The 13,308-nt window shown below is 39.5% G+C and overlaps 1 protein-coding gene across 1 annotated transcript in view; it reads left to right on the top strand.

Annotated features, from left to right (window-relative positions):
• Positions 1-1,209: 1,209 nt before the first annotated feature.
• LOC104620278 (teneurin-1-like) overlaps positions 1,210-13,308 on the top strand; it is a gene marked incomplete at its 3' end in the record, with an annotated part of 49,409 nt that continues 37,310 nt past the window's right edge. Inside the window, exons 1-2 of the mRNA XM_010286446.1 lie at positions 1,210-1,393; positions 10,103-10,343. Of these exons, the coding sequence (XP_010284748.1) occupies positions 1,210-1,393; positions 10,103-10,343 (425 nt within the window). The remainder of the gene's footprint in view (positions 1,394-10,102; positions 10,344-13,308) is intronic.

Below are 13,308 nucleotides of genomic sequence, written 5' to 3'. Positions count from 1 at the left end.
AACCTAATACCGTGATATGACCTGAAGTAATTTTTAGCTTATTTCAGTGTGATGACCATGCATTGTGGTGCTCTGCATCCTCCAGCTGGATGTGCTGAGCCCTGTCTAAGGCTTTATGCAGTGCTCTCTCAGACATTGTAGTCTATTTAACTGCCTACAGTGTTTACGCAAAATCTAGATGCAAAGTCTTCTGTCAAGAAAAATATTTCTTAGTGTTTATTTATAAAACAGTACTACATTAGTATTATTTTGATGAATTTGAGATAGATATGCATCTAGAACCAGTTAAACTCTACATATGTTTATATATTATGGATACATTTGACAGCTTTTCTGCCCTTCCACAAGTTACTATAGAACCACAGATAAATGAATTATTTTTTAATACTCTCTATATTCATGTAACAGTCACTAGAAATATATGTAAAGATGTTCATGTCAAGCTGAAATCCATAATAAAAACATATGGAATACTGTTTTATTAAATAAAACAGAGAACTTCATTTTCTTACATAGGCTATAAACATGTTCTTCAGAATATTATGAACATAGAAACTAGTCTGTATTTCTCCTGATGTTCGCTCATTAATGTATTTCTAAAAGGATTGTCTTAAAGATGAGGTAAATACATGGGGGTAGAGGTAATTACTGAACGATCTGGAAGAGCTTCAAGCTTCTACATCTGTACATGGTATTGATTGTAAAAATGGATCTAGTTTTTTCCATTATGCTCTGCAAAACAGCGTCAGGAGACATGCTGGATGTCTGGATCTGGCATGATAACGTGGAGTGCAGAGAGTGAGGTGTCCTGAGCAAAGCCTTATATATCCAGGTGGAAGAAGCTGGAGTGTGATTCATCCTTGAAGCCAGAAAGTTCAGGCACTTCCACCTTGAAGTAAACTTAGAGTAAGTTTGCAGTGCTGCCAACAAAGCGCTAGCTCTGTCTGAGTCTGAACAGATAAGGGATGTGCTTGGGATCTTGCTGCCAGTAGTTTCAGGAACGTGCATGAACATGCTCATCAGGGCTTGAGTTCAGGTCCTGATGTAACTGGCAGATTTAACCATGACTTAGGGCTTATCATCTTTTCTTATTTCTGTAGAGCCACAGAATATTTTATATTTACAAAAATGTAAATCAACAATCTGATCTCTCATGGCTGGTCTTTTAAGGTGAACAGGATTCTCTACTTCAGTCAGCTGGTAGGACTCATGTCGCTGTCCCCAGCCTGGAGAAGGCAAGCGCTGAAACGAAGAGTCTTCACCTCAGCCACTGCAGTGCCGTGGGCTCAAACGCTGCAGGGTTTTACGTTGTTGGGGTCTGTAACAGGGCACGGCCTCAAGGACTCTTGTTTCCTAAAAACGTTGCAAAGCAACGGGAACACGGATGAAGCAGGTAAGAGGCAGGCAGGGAAGGTTATCATCCACTGCACAGAGGTTGGTGACTTAGTATGTGGCTTAATATGTCCATATTCATGATATTTCCACTGAACTACTGGGCTAAATACACTGTGTATTTCAGTATGATTTATAGTTACTAATTCCATTACCCATAGATCCCTTTTGGAAATTCCTCACAGCTAATGAATTTAGTGGCTCAAAGGCCAAAACTTGAATATGTATCACTGCCGAAAACCATCAATAACCGGGGAAACATTAATTTTTACAGCCGTGGCTGCTTGCAACCTATTTTAGCAATCATAAACTGCTCTTTAATCAAAATCTGTTCACCTCTAAGGTCATAAAAATTTGCTTCCAGGCTACTTGTAACTGCCTGCCTTCTGTAAACCTGGATGATAGGCTTACTCTGTAAGCTATAATCTCTCCCGCTTTGTTCCGAGTTGTAGAATAGTGATTGTACTGTCCCCTGTGAGTACTGCTGATAGAAGTTACAACTCGTGATACTGACTGAACCCACCACTTTTAAGTAATAGCAGGAATCAAGCCTTTTCCTGAAAATACCACCTTTAAGCTGGCTGGGAGCTGTCAGTCTCCGCTCCTGCTCTTTGAACGCTGTGTGATGTTAATTGTACCAGCGGCTGCTTGATCTGCTAAACAAACCGCTGGAAGCCTGAGCTGGTTGTTTAGGTTGTCCCCTCGGTCTCCATCATGACTGGAGTGCTGCTTTTCTTCTCCCTTCACGTGTTGTCCTTGACCTCCGTGACTCGACCGCCAACGGGCCTGTCGTGTCGTGGACAGACTGCAGTGATGTAAGAGGAGTCCTGTCTCAACGGGATGGGTATTTTGAGAGGATCTGACGGATGCATCGCCTGTAACGGGGGAGATGGGGGGGAGGGAGTAGGGTAGTTTCATTTCGAATTTGTCGTATTAATTGACATAAATGTCAGCATTTCACATAAATGGAAGAATGTTTTTCATGTGAATATTATACATAGAGTGCATTGGTATTTAACAGCTATTTGAAGAAGTATTGTAGAACAAAGCTATAATTCAGACGATTCAGCAGAATAAAAGCACCTCAGGAGCTTTTCACTCCCCTTTGGCAATGTTTATTTTATATGAACAGGCATCAGCGTGTTTATATAGTCAGGTGCTTCTGCACGATAACATTTAAAACTTGGATCTTATCCACAGTACACAGCGTTATAACCTGAAACCCATTTCTGGTTACAAACTACAGCACAGAGAATGGCATCTTACAGTGCGGTGTTTATGTCCAAAATTATTCTAGTTAAGCAGCCAGGCTCCCAAGTTAAAACGCTGAGTGATGGAGTTAATTAAGGAGGAGTAGTGCTGTGGTAGCTCTAATGGTCTAGAGGTGTAAGTGCCTCTAAGTGAGGCAAAGTTTGTCAGGAAAGGTAATGTCTTTCATTGCACCAGCTGACACAGCTGGGGAAAAAAAATAGCTTTGGGCCCACAAGCCCTTCTTTTGGGTTGAGTATATTAACATTTCTATCATCAGAGAAAACAAAAAGTCTCCCCTACGCACACCTGAAAAAAGAGAGTGTGTAAGTCTTATTTCAAGAATTTTACAAAGTAAAAATACTTCGCTAAGTATACGGTGCGAAGATGCCAGATGCCAGAACTTTTTGTATCTTGAAAAGCAGAATATTATTAAATGCATCCTATCAGCAAAGCTGGAAAGGGTGGCCATGTGGTAGTTCCCTAGTGATAAATCACTGCCTTTCCTTCTCTAATGAGTTCTAACCTCTGTTCTTTTGCCTGAAAAATTCTTCCTGCAGCTGAGTCAAGAAACAGTTTGTTTGCAGAGACACTTCTGAGACGCTTCTGGTTTATTTTCCAAAACACTGAGACCTGCAGTATTTTTTTCACTTTTGCCATGCTACTAATTGATGTTTTACCAGAAATAGAGCCCAGCAGTGTTACCGTGCTGATGCGCAACAGTAATGGGAAATTACTGGCGAATACAAAAGTCCTGCCAATGAAAATTCCTCATGCTCTCTATTTCTAGAAGTTTTAAGGCATTGATACTTGCTATCAATATAATTTTCAGGTAATAAAGTCCATTTATACTCCTTGATTCGTGAAGATTTTCTAGGAGACTTTAAGTAATCCAGTATTTGTTTGTTAGAAATGGACCAAAAATGTAAATTAAAATAATGGGAAAATCCCGGGCTCATATTAGTCTTCCTAAATAAATACGGACTCCAGAAGGAATTTTAGCTGAGATTAGCACTGTTTCACAAGAGATTGCATTAAGTAGAATTCAAGAAACATAAAACATTTACTTCTGTAAAAGCAATGGTATTTTAAAGAGAGAGCTGCTGGTGATGCTTCTATTGGTCCTTTTTCCTCTGGTGTTTAAAACCTGGGTCATTACGTTTCTGTGAAGTTTCCTAGAATGCAATCCACTGCTAGTGTTTACAAAATATAGTCACTCAGGTCTTAAGAGTACAAGTTTTGACTGTTAGTGTAAAAAGAGAAAAAGTGCTGCACAGCCATCACAAGAAATCCTTGTTGTCCTTGTAGCTTATATGCAGAATAGAATTGTTTTTTTCCTGCATAGTTAGACCACGCAACATTAAATGTAAATGTTACTTGTGTTTTAAAAACAGTTGAATTGCCATCGTATTTAATTTTTAACCATGGCTAAATTTGGAAATGCTGAAGGAGAAGTAAGTTTTTGTTAGCATTAGGAAATGATTAGAATTCTCCTTTTACCAAATCTCAAAACAATCCACAAATTACAAGTTAGAAGCTGTTACTCTGTGTGTGTATAATTGTAAGGGATTCAAGGGAATTGAGTATATGTGATACTGAGAACATAAAGGGAAAACTTGATGGGATCCATGTGAACACATCGGACTAAGTGTTTAATACATCATTTGTTTGACATCATTACATTATTACAATGTAAATCCAGCTGTATGTTATGCTCATTGACGCCAAAGTACGTGCCATAGGATCTCTGTTAATTTTTCTTTGGAAGTGAAGCGCTGAGTTTTCAGAATGGCCTAAATAGTGGTATGTAGGATTCATTCTACTCTTCGAGCGGCAGTATGGTCTGAAATTATGTACTTGGCTATTTGAGGGGGTACCTGTACTGATAAATAAAGTGCCCAGAGCCCCTTGATGATCCCCTTAACTGGTTCCTCCCCCCTTCCCTCAGTCTGCTCTGGGCCATCCCAGCCTGCTCACAAGGAAAATCAGCTGCCGCAGGGGTGAGCTGAAAGCACCGTGGCCATCAGCCGGCAGGCTGCGGTGGCCAGCGGCGTTGGTCTCTGGAGGTCTCTGAATTTCTTTTACTTCATATGTAAACTTTGAGTCCATATGACTTTTAGTTTAAAAGCTTTCGTTACATTATAAACTTTATTTTGCATAAAACCATATGGTTTTTAGAATTCTTTAGAGATGTTTGATATTGTATATTCTGGAAGATTTTCTGTGTAGTAAGGCTGAGGAAAAAAGTTACATACAGCAAAACAATAATCTAAAGGTAAATTGCTATTAAATGTACTGGTTAGATGCTTTACATCCTAGTGGTCTGACAAAGTTCTGGAAGCAAAGGATTATGCAAGTAAGGTAGCCAACGAAATTGAGCTACATCAGGAGGAGCAAGTGTAGAATAGTTTATTGAAACACAACGAAAATTTATACTTCAATAGAGCAATTTCATACACAATTACTTTTTTTCATATTCACCTTCTCTCAACATATGTGACAGCAAAAATAAAAGGAATTCGGAGATAGACAACAGATAATTAGGGGCTTATGAAGGTCATTGGTGCATACATAGAAAAAGAATAATTTGAAATTTAGAACGGAAGGAAAAGGTATGAAGACCTACGCAACGTCAGTAAGTGTACTAACATGTAACAGAACCAGCACTCTGCAATGGTAGCACCTGCATATAAGTCTTGATTTGACTTTTTAGACCCAGAGCATAAATCTCATTGTAAAATTGAGAATTTTTATTCTATGCTTTTTAGCTCTAGTCTTAAGCATTCAGCGTCTCTGTCTTCCCGGCACTGAATCTTTTTCCAGTTCTTCAGTGCCCATTATGCTCGTTCATATCTGCTTGAGAAAAAATACAGATTGGCTTGTAATTGAGCAGTGGTATACCTTACATATATATATAAAAAAATATATATTTTATATATATAAGGTATAACTTCAAAATAAACTAAACTCTCTGAACATATGTTGTTATTTCATTCATTAAATAATGAATTGCAAGCTAATTCATGCTCAGCTGAGACATGTCTAGTTAAAAAAAAATCCAAACCTAGCAATAAATAATGACTTTAGGAACTGAAAAAATTAAAATATCTCAAAAGCACTACAGGTTAGATGGAAACCTTTTAAGGTTCATTACTTTTTAATATATTCTGTCTGATATACTTCACTTAGTAACGATACAGGCTATTGTAGCCCTGTCAGTAAATGATAAAACAGTTCAATTACCCCTTCTTTCTGTGTGGATCCAAAAAGTATAGTAAGTTATGCTTCAAAACTGCTGGGAAAATGCTTCAGCAAAGGCCTGGCTTATTTTCAAAACTAATTTTTCATCGGGTGATAACTAGTTGCTAAAGCTACTTATTTCGTTTTTGTCAGTCTATAAAGCAGTTTGGCTACGTGTTTATGATTACAAAGGCATTTTAGTCTGACTCTTAAGTCAGGCTTATGTTTCTGTTACTGCCGCTGGTGTCCGTCGGTCTGTGCCCCCAGTGCCTTTTGAGCAGAAGGGCGGCACTCGACCAACACCGCAGAGTAAGGGAAGCATCCGAGTTAAACAACTTTCCACTTTTTGAAAAGCAGAAGCCTAGTGCAAGAGCTGAATTGTTGTATCTCCCGAAGGAGGAGGCGGTGGTAGCAGAGCTCAGCAGCTGGAGAGGAGCTGCTGAGGGCTGCGCTCCGAACCTGGAGGGTACCAAGCTCCATTGTACAACTGCCACGGGGCAGCGGGTGTGCAGTGTTGACCAAGGGCCGTCCAAAAGAGTCAGTCGGAACCGAAGAAGAAACATTCAGGACAGAAGCAGAACTCCTCCCTTCAAACCTCAAAAAGAGGAGGACAAGTAGAAATCCTTCAAACTAGCAGAATTACAAGTTTTTCTTGTTTGTAGCTAGCATGAATACAGCGGTTTCTCTTTTGGACTGAGTGCATGGAGCCTGGGAAGTGTCTCAAATGAAAAAAAGCAATTACCGTTGTTGTTGAAGAATCCACTAAAGAAGCAGAATGTTGTATAGCTCTCTTCAGCAAATGTCACAGTTCTAGATGTGCTCTGCTGAAATGAGAGAACTATTTAAAAATAATGAATTTTCAGGGGGAAGAATTTAGACATTTTCTAAACAGCCTCTGCTGTAAAAAAAAAAAAAAGGCTAAATGCAAGTTCAGATCAGAAGGCCAATAGTGAGGGCCACGAGCATCTCTTCTGGCTCGGACACTCTTCAGATGAAAATCTGATTTGAAACAGATTATTGTAAATGCAAAGTTTAAGCTCAAATCATGTTTTATAGTTACATTTTAGATGAATGGAAACTTCTGCCATGTCAATGAACACATTGAAAACAAATAACACTGTATTTGCGTATCATACGTAGACTTTTTGATGTAAAAAAAAAAATGTTTAAATCTGAACATTATTAGAAACCGCTGAAAATGAAAACGGGAGTTGTTATGGATAGCGTTATGCTGAACAATAGCAACAGGATAGGTAGGCTAATTTCTGTATCACTCCGGTACATTTCGAAAACATGTTGGCTTTAGACAAATTATCTTGTGTAATATCACTTTTTAGGTATTTAAATGATTTTGCAGTAAGTTATTTTACAGAGTCTACTGTTTATTCGGAGTCCTGGAGAATCGTAAACACGCATATTTAGGTATAATGCTGCTTTATATCCCAAGCAACTTTTTTTGTGGTATAAAAATAAAGTTAATGAGATGTAGACTTAGTTTCAAGCAAAATAAAAGTATCTGCCAAATTAAGAAGTGTCTAAAACCTAATTGGAAACTCAGACTGATTCTCAGCATAACGATTTGCATTACTGCACTGAAGTGAAGGTCTGGATGCAGAAGACTTGCCTTTAAATCACCAAAATGCTTCAGAATCTGATGTGAGATGTTCTGTGATGGTAGTAGCTGGACGAAGGGCTGAGCAGTGTGATAATTAAAAAGGAATCCCCCAGGAAATCGTATGCATTAATGTATGGAGATAAATTGCACTGGGAGATATAAGGTGCTCTACCAGCCAGAAATACTTTACGGTTCACAAAGCAGAACCAGCGTATGGCGTGGAACAAACTAAAGTGTTTGTCAGATAATTGTGTGCGGTCGCCCGGGTAGGGACAGTGCGGGTAGAGGGGGAAGAAAGGAACTAGAAAATGCGTTGCCATATAGCTGATACATATTTTTTTCCCCCATTTACCCAGAGAAGCAGTGACCTTGGCTGCTCGGCATTTACCGCATAGCTGTTGATGTACCTTGTAGAGTCTCACTGCGTGGCCTGGCGAAGAGCAGCGATTTTCTAACAGGGCAGCGGCACAACCCTTAAAATGACTTGTCATTTTGTATAATAATACGTATAATAATCCTGCAGATTTTCTGTAGAGTGGATTTAAGATTGATACCGCTAAGTAAGGGGATGTTATTGATCAATACTTGAGGATGCTGGACATCAAATATTATGGCCAAAATTTGGGTAGCTTTCAATTCTAAAATAGCAGGATGCAGGATTTACTGGGATTAATTATTATATGAAAGTGCCTTAGCAGATTATTTCAGCGCTCTGGACTGTGGATTCCAGTGACTTAATTTACTGAGGTCTCCAGTTTTCTAATATGCTTAGAAATGCTCTTCTGGTATATGCAAACTAATATTACAGCATAAACCTTAATGCAACAGTAAGAATACTGCCTTGATAAAAGATCAATGAAATTAAAAGGATTAAGCCTGGGTCAAATCCGTGACAGCTTTGCTTACCGCAGCATAGAAGAGCTTATGTGGAGCACTAAACAACCTTGTTTCTCCAGTTGGGGTAAATTGTGACTGTCACAGAGGAAAAAAAGTGTTGGGTTTTTTTTTCCACCAGCCATACCAAGAAGGGAAGGGGCACACTTTCATCTTTCACCTTGAAAACACTTCGTGGCATAATTTAAAGAAACCGTGTGTTGTAAATGGATAACAACAACAGTTCCTGTCAGGGAATTTTTGCAGGTTCATCAGAGCTGCGCTGCAGCTGGTTTTGTGCAAATTTAACTGGACATCTGCTAAGGTAAAAGGGAGAGTGAGGGTGAGTGTAGAAATGGGACAAAGCCACATTAGGCACTGAGGTAAATTAACTGGAAGAGTTTCAGGTTAATAGCTTCACAGTTCACCCAATCTGGTAGCAATTCTTATCAGCATCTCGTCAGCAAAGTATTTGTTATTGTTCTTTTAAAAAGGAATTTCTTGCCTCGATTCTCCATAGCTGTGTTTCTTGCTGTACTAAGAGGCTTTGGAGACTCTTGCGGGAAATAGAGAAAACAAGATTTTACCGTCCTCTCAAAGTATCGTTACACCAAATTTGTATCTTCGTTGTCTTTTGCAGAAGGATTCAAGCTCAGCGGCACAGGCTGAGCCGCCCGGAAGCCACGTAGCGGTGCCAGCACGGGCAGGCCCCGTGCACTTACCGTGCCCCTCGCGGGGGCTCGAGGGCAGCGCTGAGGGTCGCGTGGGGCAGCGGCAGCACAGGCAGCAGGGCCTCGGTACCCGCCACGCACGTCTTTTACTCCGTCTCCTTCGTAGCCTGGTCTGGTGGCTGTGAGTTCCTTGCCAGCTCATCTGCCTTTGGCTGCTATAAAACCTTTTCTCTGGGTGTCTGGGTCATTAGTGCTTCGGGTAGTCTTTAAGAGTGCCTCTTCGCAGGTCTCATTTAACACATGCGGCAACAGACTTGCAGAAATGTGTTAACCTTGGTTTATGAAAGGTGTTTGTTGGGTGGAAGGAATTATTCAGTTATTTTCTCTCTTGATTTGAAGTTCAAGACTCCTTCTTATACTATGTCTGTTTCTTTCACAGTTGTTTTAAAATGAGATTTATACCTTATGAAAACAATTGCTATCTGTGCTGCAATTCAATGTCAACTTGATTTATTTCTTCTTTACTCTCCTCCCCAAAAAATCCTATGGCAAATTAAGTGAATGGTATATCTTCTTTTTTTTATTTTTCTTTGTTGTTTTTTGAACTACTGAACTACAGCGCTGTAAGGTGTGTGTCTGTGTCTAATATTCATTTCAGTAGGTATCTTAAATTGTTTCTTACCGTGCAACATTTTACAGGCAACTGGGTTAACAACATGATAAAGCACAGTGCTTTAATCCCAATAAATACTATATCATGCTCATGCTCTTTTCTTGATCTTTTTCAAATAGAATCATAGAATTCTGTTTGGGTTGGGTTGGAAGGGACCTTTAAAGGTCATTTAGTCCAATCCCCTTGCAACGAGCAGGGACATCGTCAACTAGACCAGGTCGCTCAGAGCCCCGTCCAACCTGACCTGGAATGTTTCCAGGGATGGGGCATCTACCACCTCCCTGGGCAACCTGGACCAGTTTCACCACCCTCATTGTGAAAAATTTCTTCTTTATATCTAGTCTAAATAATAACACTCTGGGTTTCTTTGCCTTTTCTTCGTTGTTTCAGATATGCCAGGTAGCCCACACAACCAGTTCACCTTCAGACCTCTCCCACCGCCGCCTCCACCACCGCATGCCTGCACCTGCGCCAGGAAACCACCTCCAACAGCTGACTCTCTCCAGAGAAGATCAATGACCACCCGCAGCCAACCCAGTCCTGCTGCCCCGACTCCCCCCACCAGTACACAAGATTCGGTGCATCTCCATAACAGCTGGGTCTTGAACAGCAACATACCGCTGGAAACCAGGTACAGAGCAACCCGTGGTACACAACATGTCTCAAATGTCAGAAAAAAAAAAAAAATGGGGAGGAGGCCTGACGTTGACATGGGATGGGGATGGGGAATTAGAAGTTTGTCATTCAGGACATACCAGTGCATTTTGATTTGAGGCCATGTCATGTAGCCATGTGAGGCCTTACTAACTTGATTCATCTAGATCCTTAATGCTCGTGTTTTGGAAAGTTTTGGAAGGCATTGATTTCCTTAAGGTGTGTAGATTACAGAGTTGTGTGCAGTCAGGATTTGTGCTTGTGTATTTGTCTCAGCATCCCACTTTCTCCCAGGCCCTTTTTGTAATCGGAAGATAGAAGTTTCGTTTAACTGGTGTACTCTGGCACTTCTGGAGTCAGTGAGTGTTCAGGCTTTAGCATTCGTGTGGATAAGAAAAAATAGGAAATAATTCTAAAATAATGTTTTCCTCAATGTGTATTTAAACACTTTATTGCAAATATACACAAATGATATAATTTGATAATAATTTGGTAAAGGAGAGAAAGGATACATGTCCAAGACACGTATTGAACGTGGAGATCCTTGACCCCAGGAGCTGAGGGAGGAAGGGTTCAACTTCAGGATCATTCACAATTTACACAAATAATCTACTCTGGAAAGTAATTGACAGCAGACGCATTGGGTGTCAGCGCACCTGTGATTCAGTACTCCAAGTTCTGCCTGCAGAGGTATGCGCACAGCTTCCTCTGACTTCTTGGCTATAATAACTTTTTTGTTCCTGATAAGCATTAGCGAATTTGATGGCTTTCAACTACAGCTGTGTTTGCTGACTTGATGCTTAAAACAAGCCCTTGATTTTCTACCACCTTCTTCCTCTTCATTGTGAACAGAGCACCAAGAAGTTTTGAGTAGCGTTTCCTTTGGGTTTTGGCATTCTAAAACACAGAAACGTATAAAGTGCATGACTCTCTGTGAAAGTTGTGTTTGGTGAAACACAGACCAATGTCTGACATCCAACTAATCTGATCCAGAGAATATTAGGCAAAATGCATAGAAATGCGTTTTATTTAATACATATATGCCCAAGGGCCAGTTGTCACAGTTAATCACTGAAACCTAAATTTTGTTCTTTTATAAGAAGGTTGTTTTTATTTTATTACATAACTTAATTTTAGTATACATCTTTGAACACTTAACACTCAGAAGTGTCAAATTAAGTTTTTCTTCTCGGAAAGGCTATTAAATTAACATTGAAGAATACGCTGATTCATTCTGAAATAAAACTTTCTTTATTTGTCTTAAGCACAAATCACAAAAAGAATTGAGGATGGAACTTTTGTCCACAAGTGAACACAATCGAAATTTTAGTTCAGGGAGTCCTTCTGGAAATAGAAGCTTCTGTTTACATAATCTTTATAAAGAAAAATCTCTTTATATATATATTCTTATATGTTCTATACTTTCTGCTTTGTGTTGCATATAAGGCTGATCCCTTTACGTACCTTTTGTTTCTCTTCAGTTAACACTTAGGTAAATCTTGTTTAGTAGCCTTTCTGCATCACTACTCACTATTTTCTCTTCAGACCTCCATGGGGAAAATGCTTTCCAATTTCGAGTCTCCTTTGAGTTGAGTTCCATTTTTCTGTTTGTTTTTTTTTATTATTATTATTTTTGCAAATTTGAAACTTCTCATAAAGGACAGTATCTAGTATAATACCTAGATATATAGTCGTATCTATAATTATATAATTGGATACTGACAGAAGGGCTGCACTGTGGATTAGGAATTCAGGCTAGAAAATGCTGTGGGCTGCACATCAGTCTGGGAATTTTCCACATTCCTACCCTTCGGTGGTTGGTTCAGCTGATTTCATGCACTCTCTGGTAGCTAGCTGCAGCCGCTCACGGAGCTCGCTGAAAGGCTGTACAATCTGAAAGTAGAATCTGCGAGACCGTTTGCCCAGATGTATCCGCAGTTTATGTGCGGACAAGTGATGTAGCAGGGGAACGTTGTAATAAAAAACGTTTGTGATCAGCACTTCCCAGAAGTCTATAGTACACAACACAGCCTTAGAGAAAAAGATGGGCTTGCAGCCTGTTTTTTCTTCCTTTAGCAGGTAATGACACAGTGAGCAGCTAGAATTGAACAAATACTTCAGTCTAATGTCTGAATTCTCTTGCTTTCCTTCTCCATTAGTGTTCAGCGGCTCATTAAAAATAATCCTACAAAATAAAGGGAAACATGTCCATGGCAGCTATATTTTTGTGCTAAATCTTTAATAGTACAAAATCTGCCTAATACGTACATACCTAATAGGTACGTACCTAATATGTCTAAGCAGGTGTTCTTTTTTAACTTGGAGCATTTGCAATCAAAAAGAAGGCTTAGACAGTAATGTATTCCCTACCGTAATAACTAGGCAAAAATCAGGATGCACATGTTCAGCTTTCTCTCCAACTATATCTGCTGTTAATCCGTAAACAGCACATGTGTTTGCATGGTTTATCTACAGCCACATAGTATTAGAGAATTTTCAGACAGGAAAAGATTTCCTAGAACTAATCGTGTGACTGTAAATCCTGTTCACCCTGGACAGTCAGAAAGGAAGCAAGTTTATGAGTCTGCTCATAATGATAATGTGTTATATTTAAGTAGAAGAAAATTCTGTACTTCTGAAAATCTTTAACATGCTGATTAGACATGTATTCTTATGTAATTAGAATTTGAAAACCTAGATTAGAATGGAAGGGACTGCAGTAAAGACGTATTCTGAGGTTTGTGTTCTGAAAGGTGGGGTTTTTTTAGAGTAAAACTTTGCTGTATTTTTATAGAAAAAGTGCTTCATCTAGAGGTGTATGCATGGACTAATCCACAAAACAGTTTTCTCAGGACCCAGCTTACTAGCCCAACTGTTTAATGAGGCGCTGACTTGGAAAGGTGAAATTACTTGTTCAAGTTCACACAAGCTTTTTGCAACGC

This window comes from Phaethon lepturus, unplaced genomic scaffold (assembly GCF_000687285.1).
Source record: "Phaethon lepturus isolate BGI_N335 unplaced genomic scaffold, ASM68728v1 scaffold20734, whole genome shotgun sequence".
Lineage (NCBI taxonomy): Eukaryota > Metazoa > Chordata > Aves > Phaethontiformes > Phaethontidae > Phaethon > Phaethon lepturus.
This window is presented reverse-complemented; position numbering and strand designations above follow the sequence as displayed.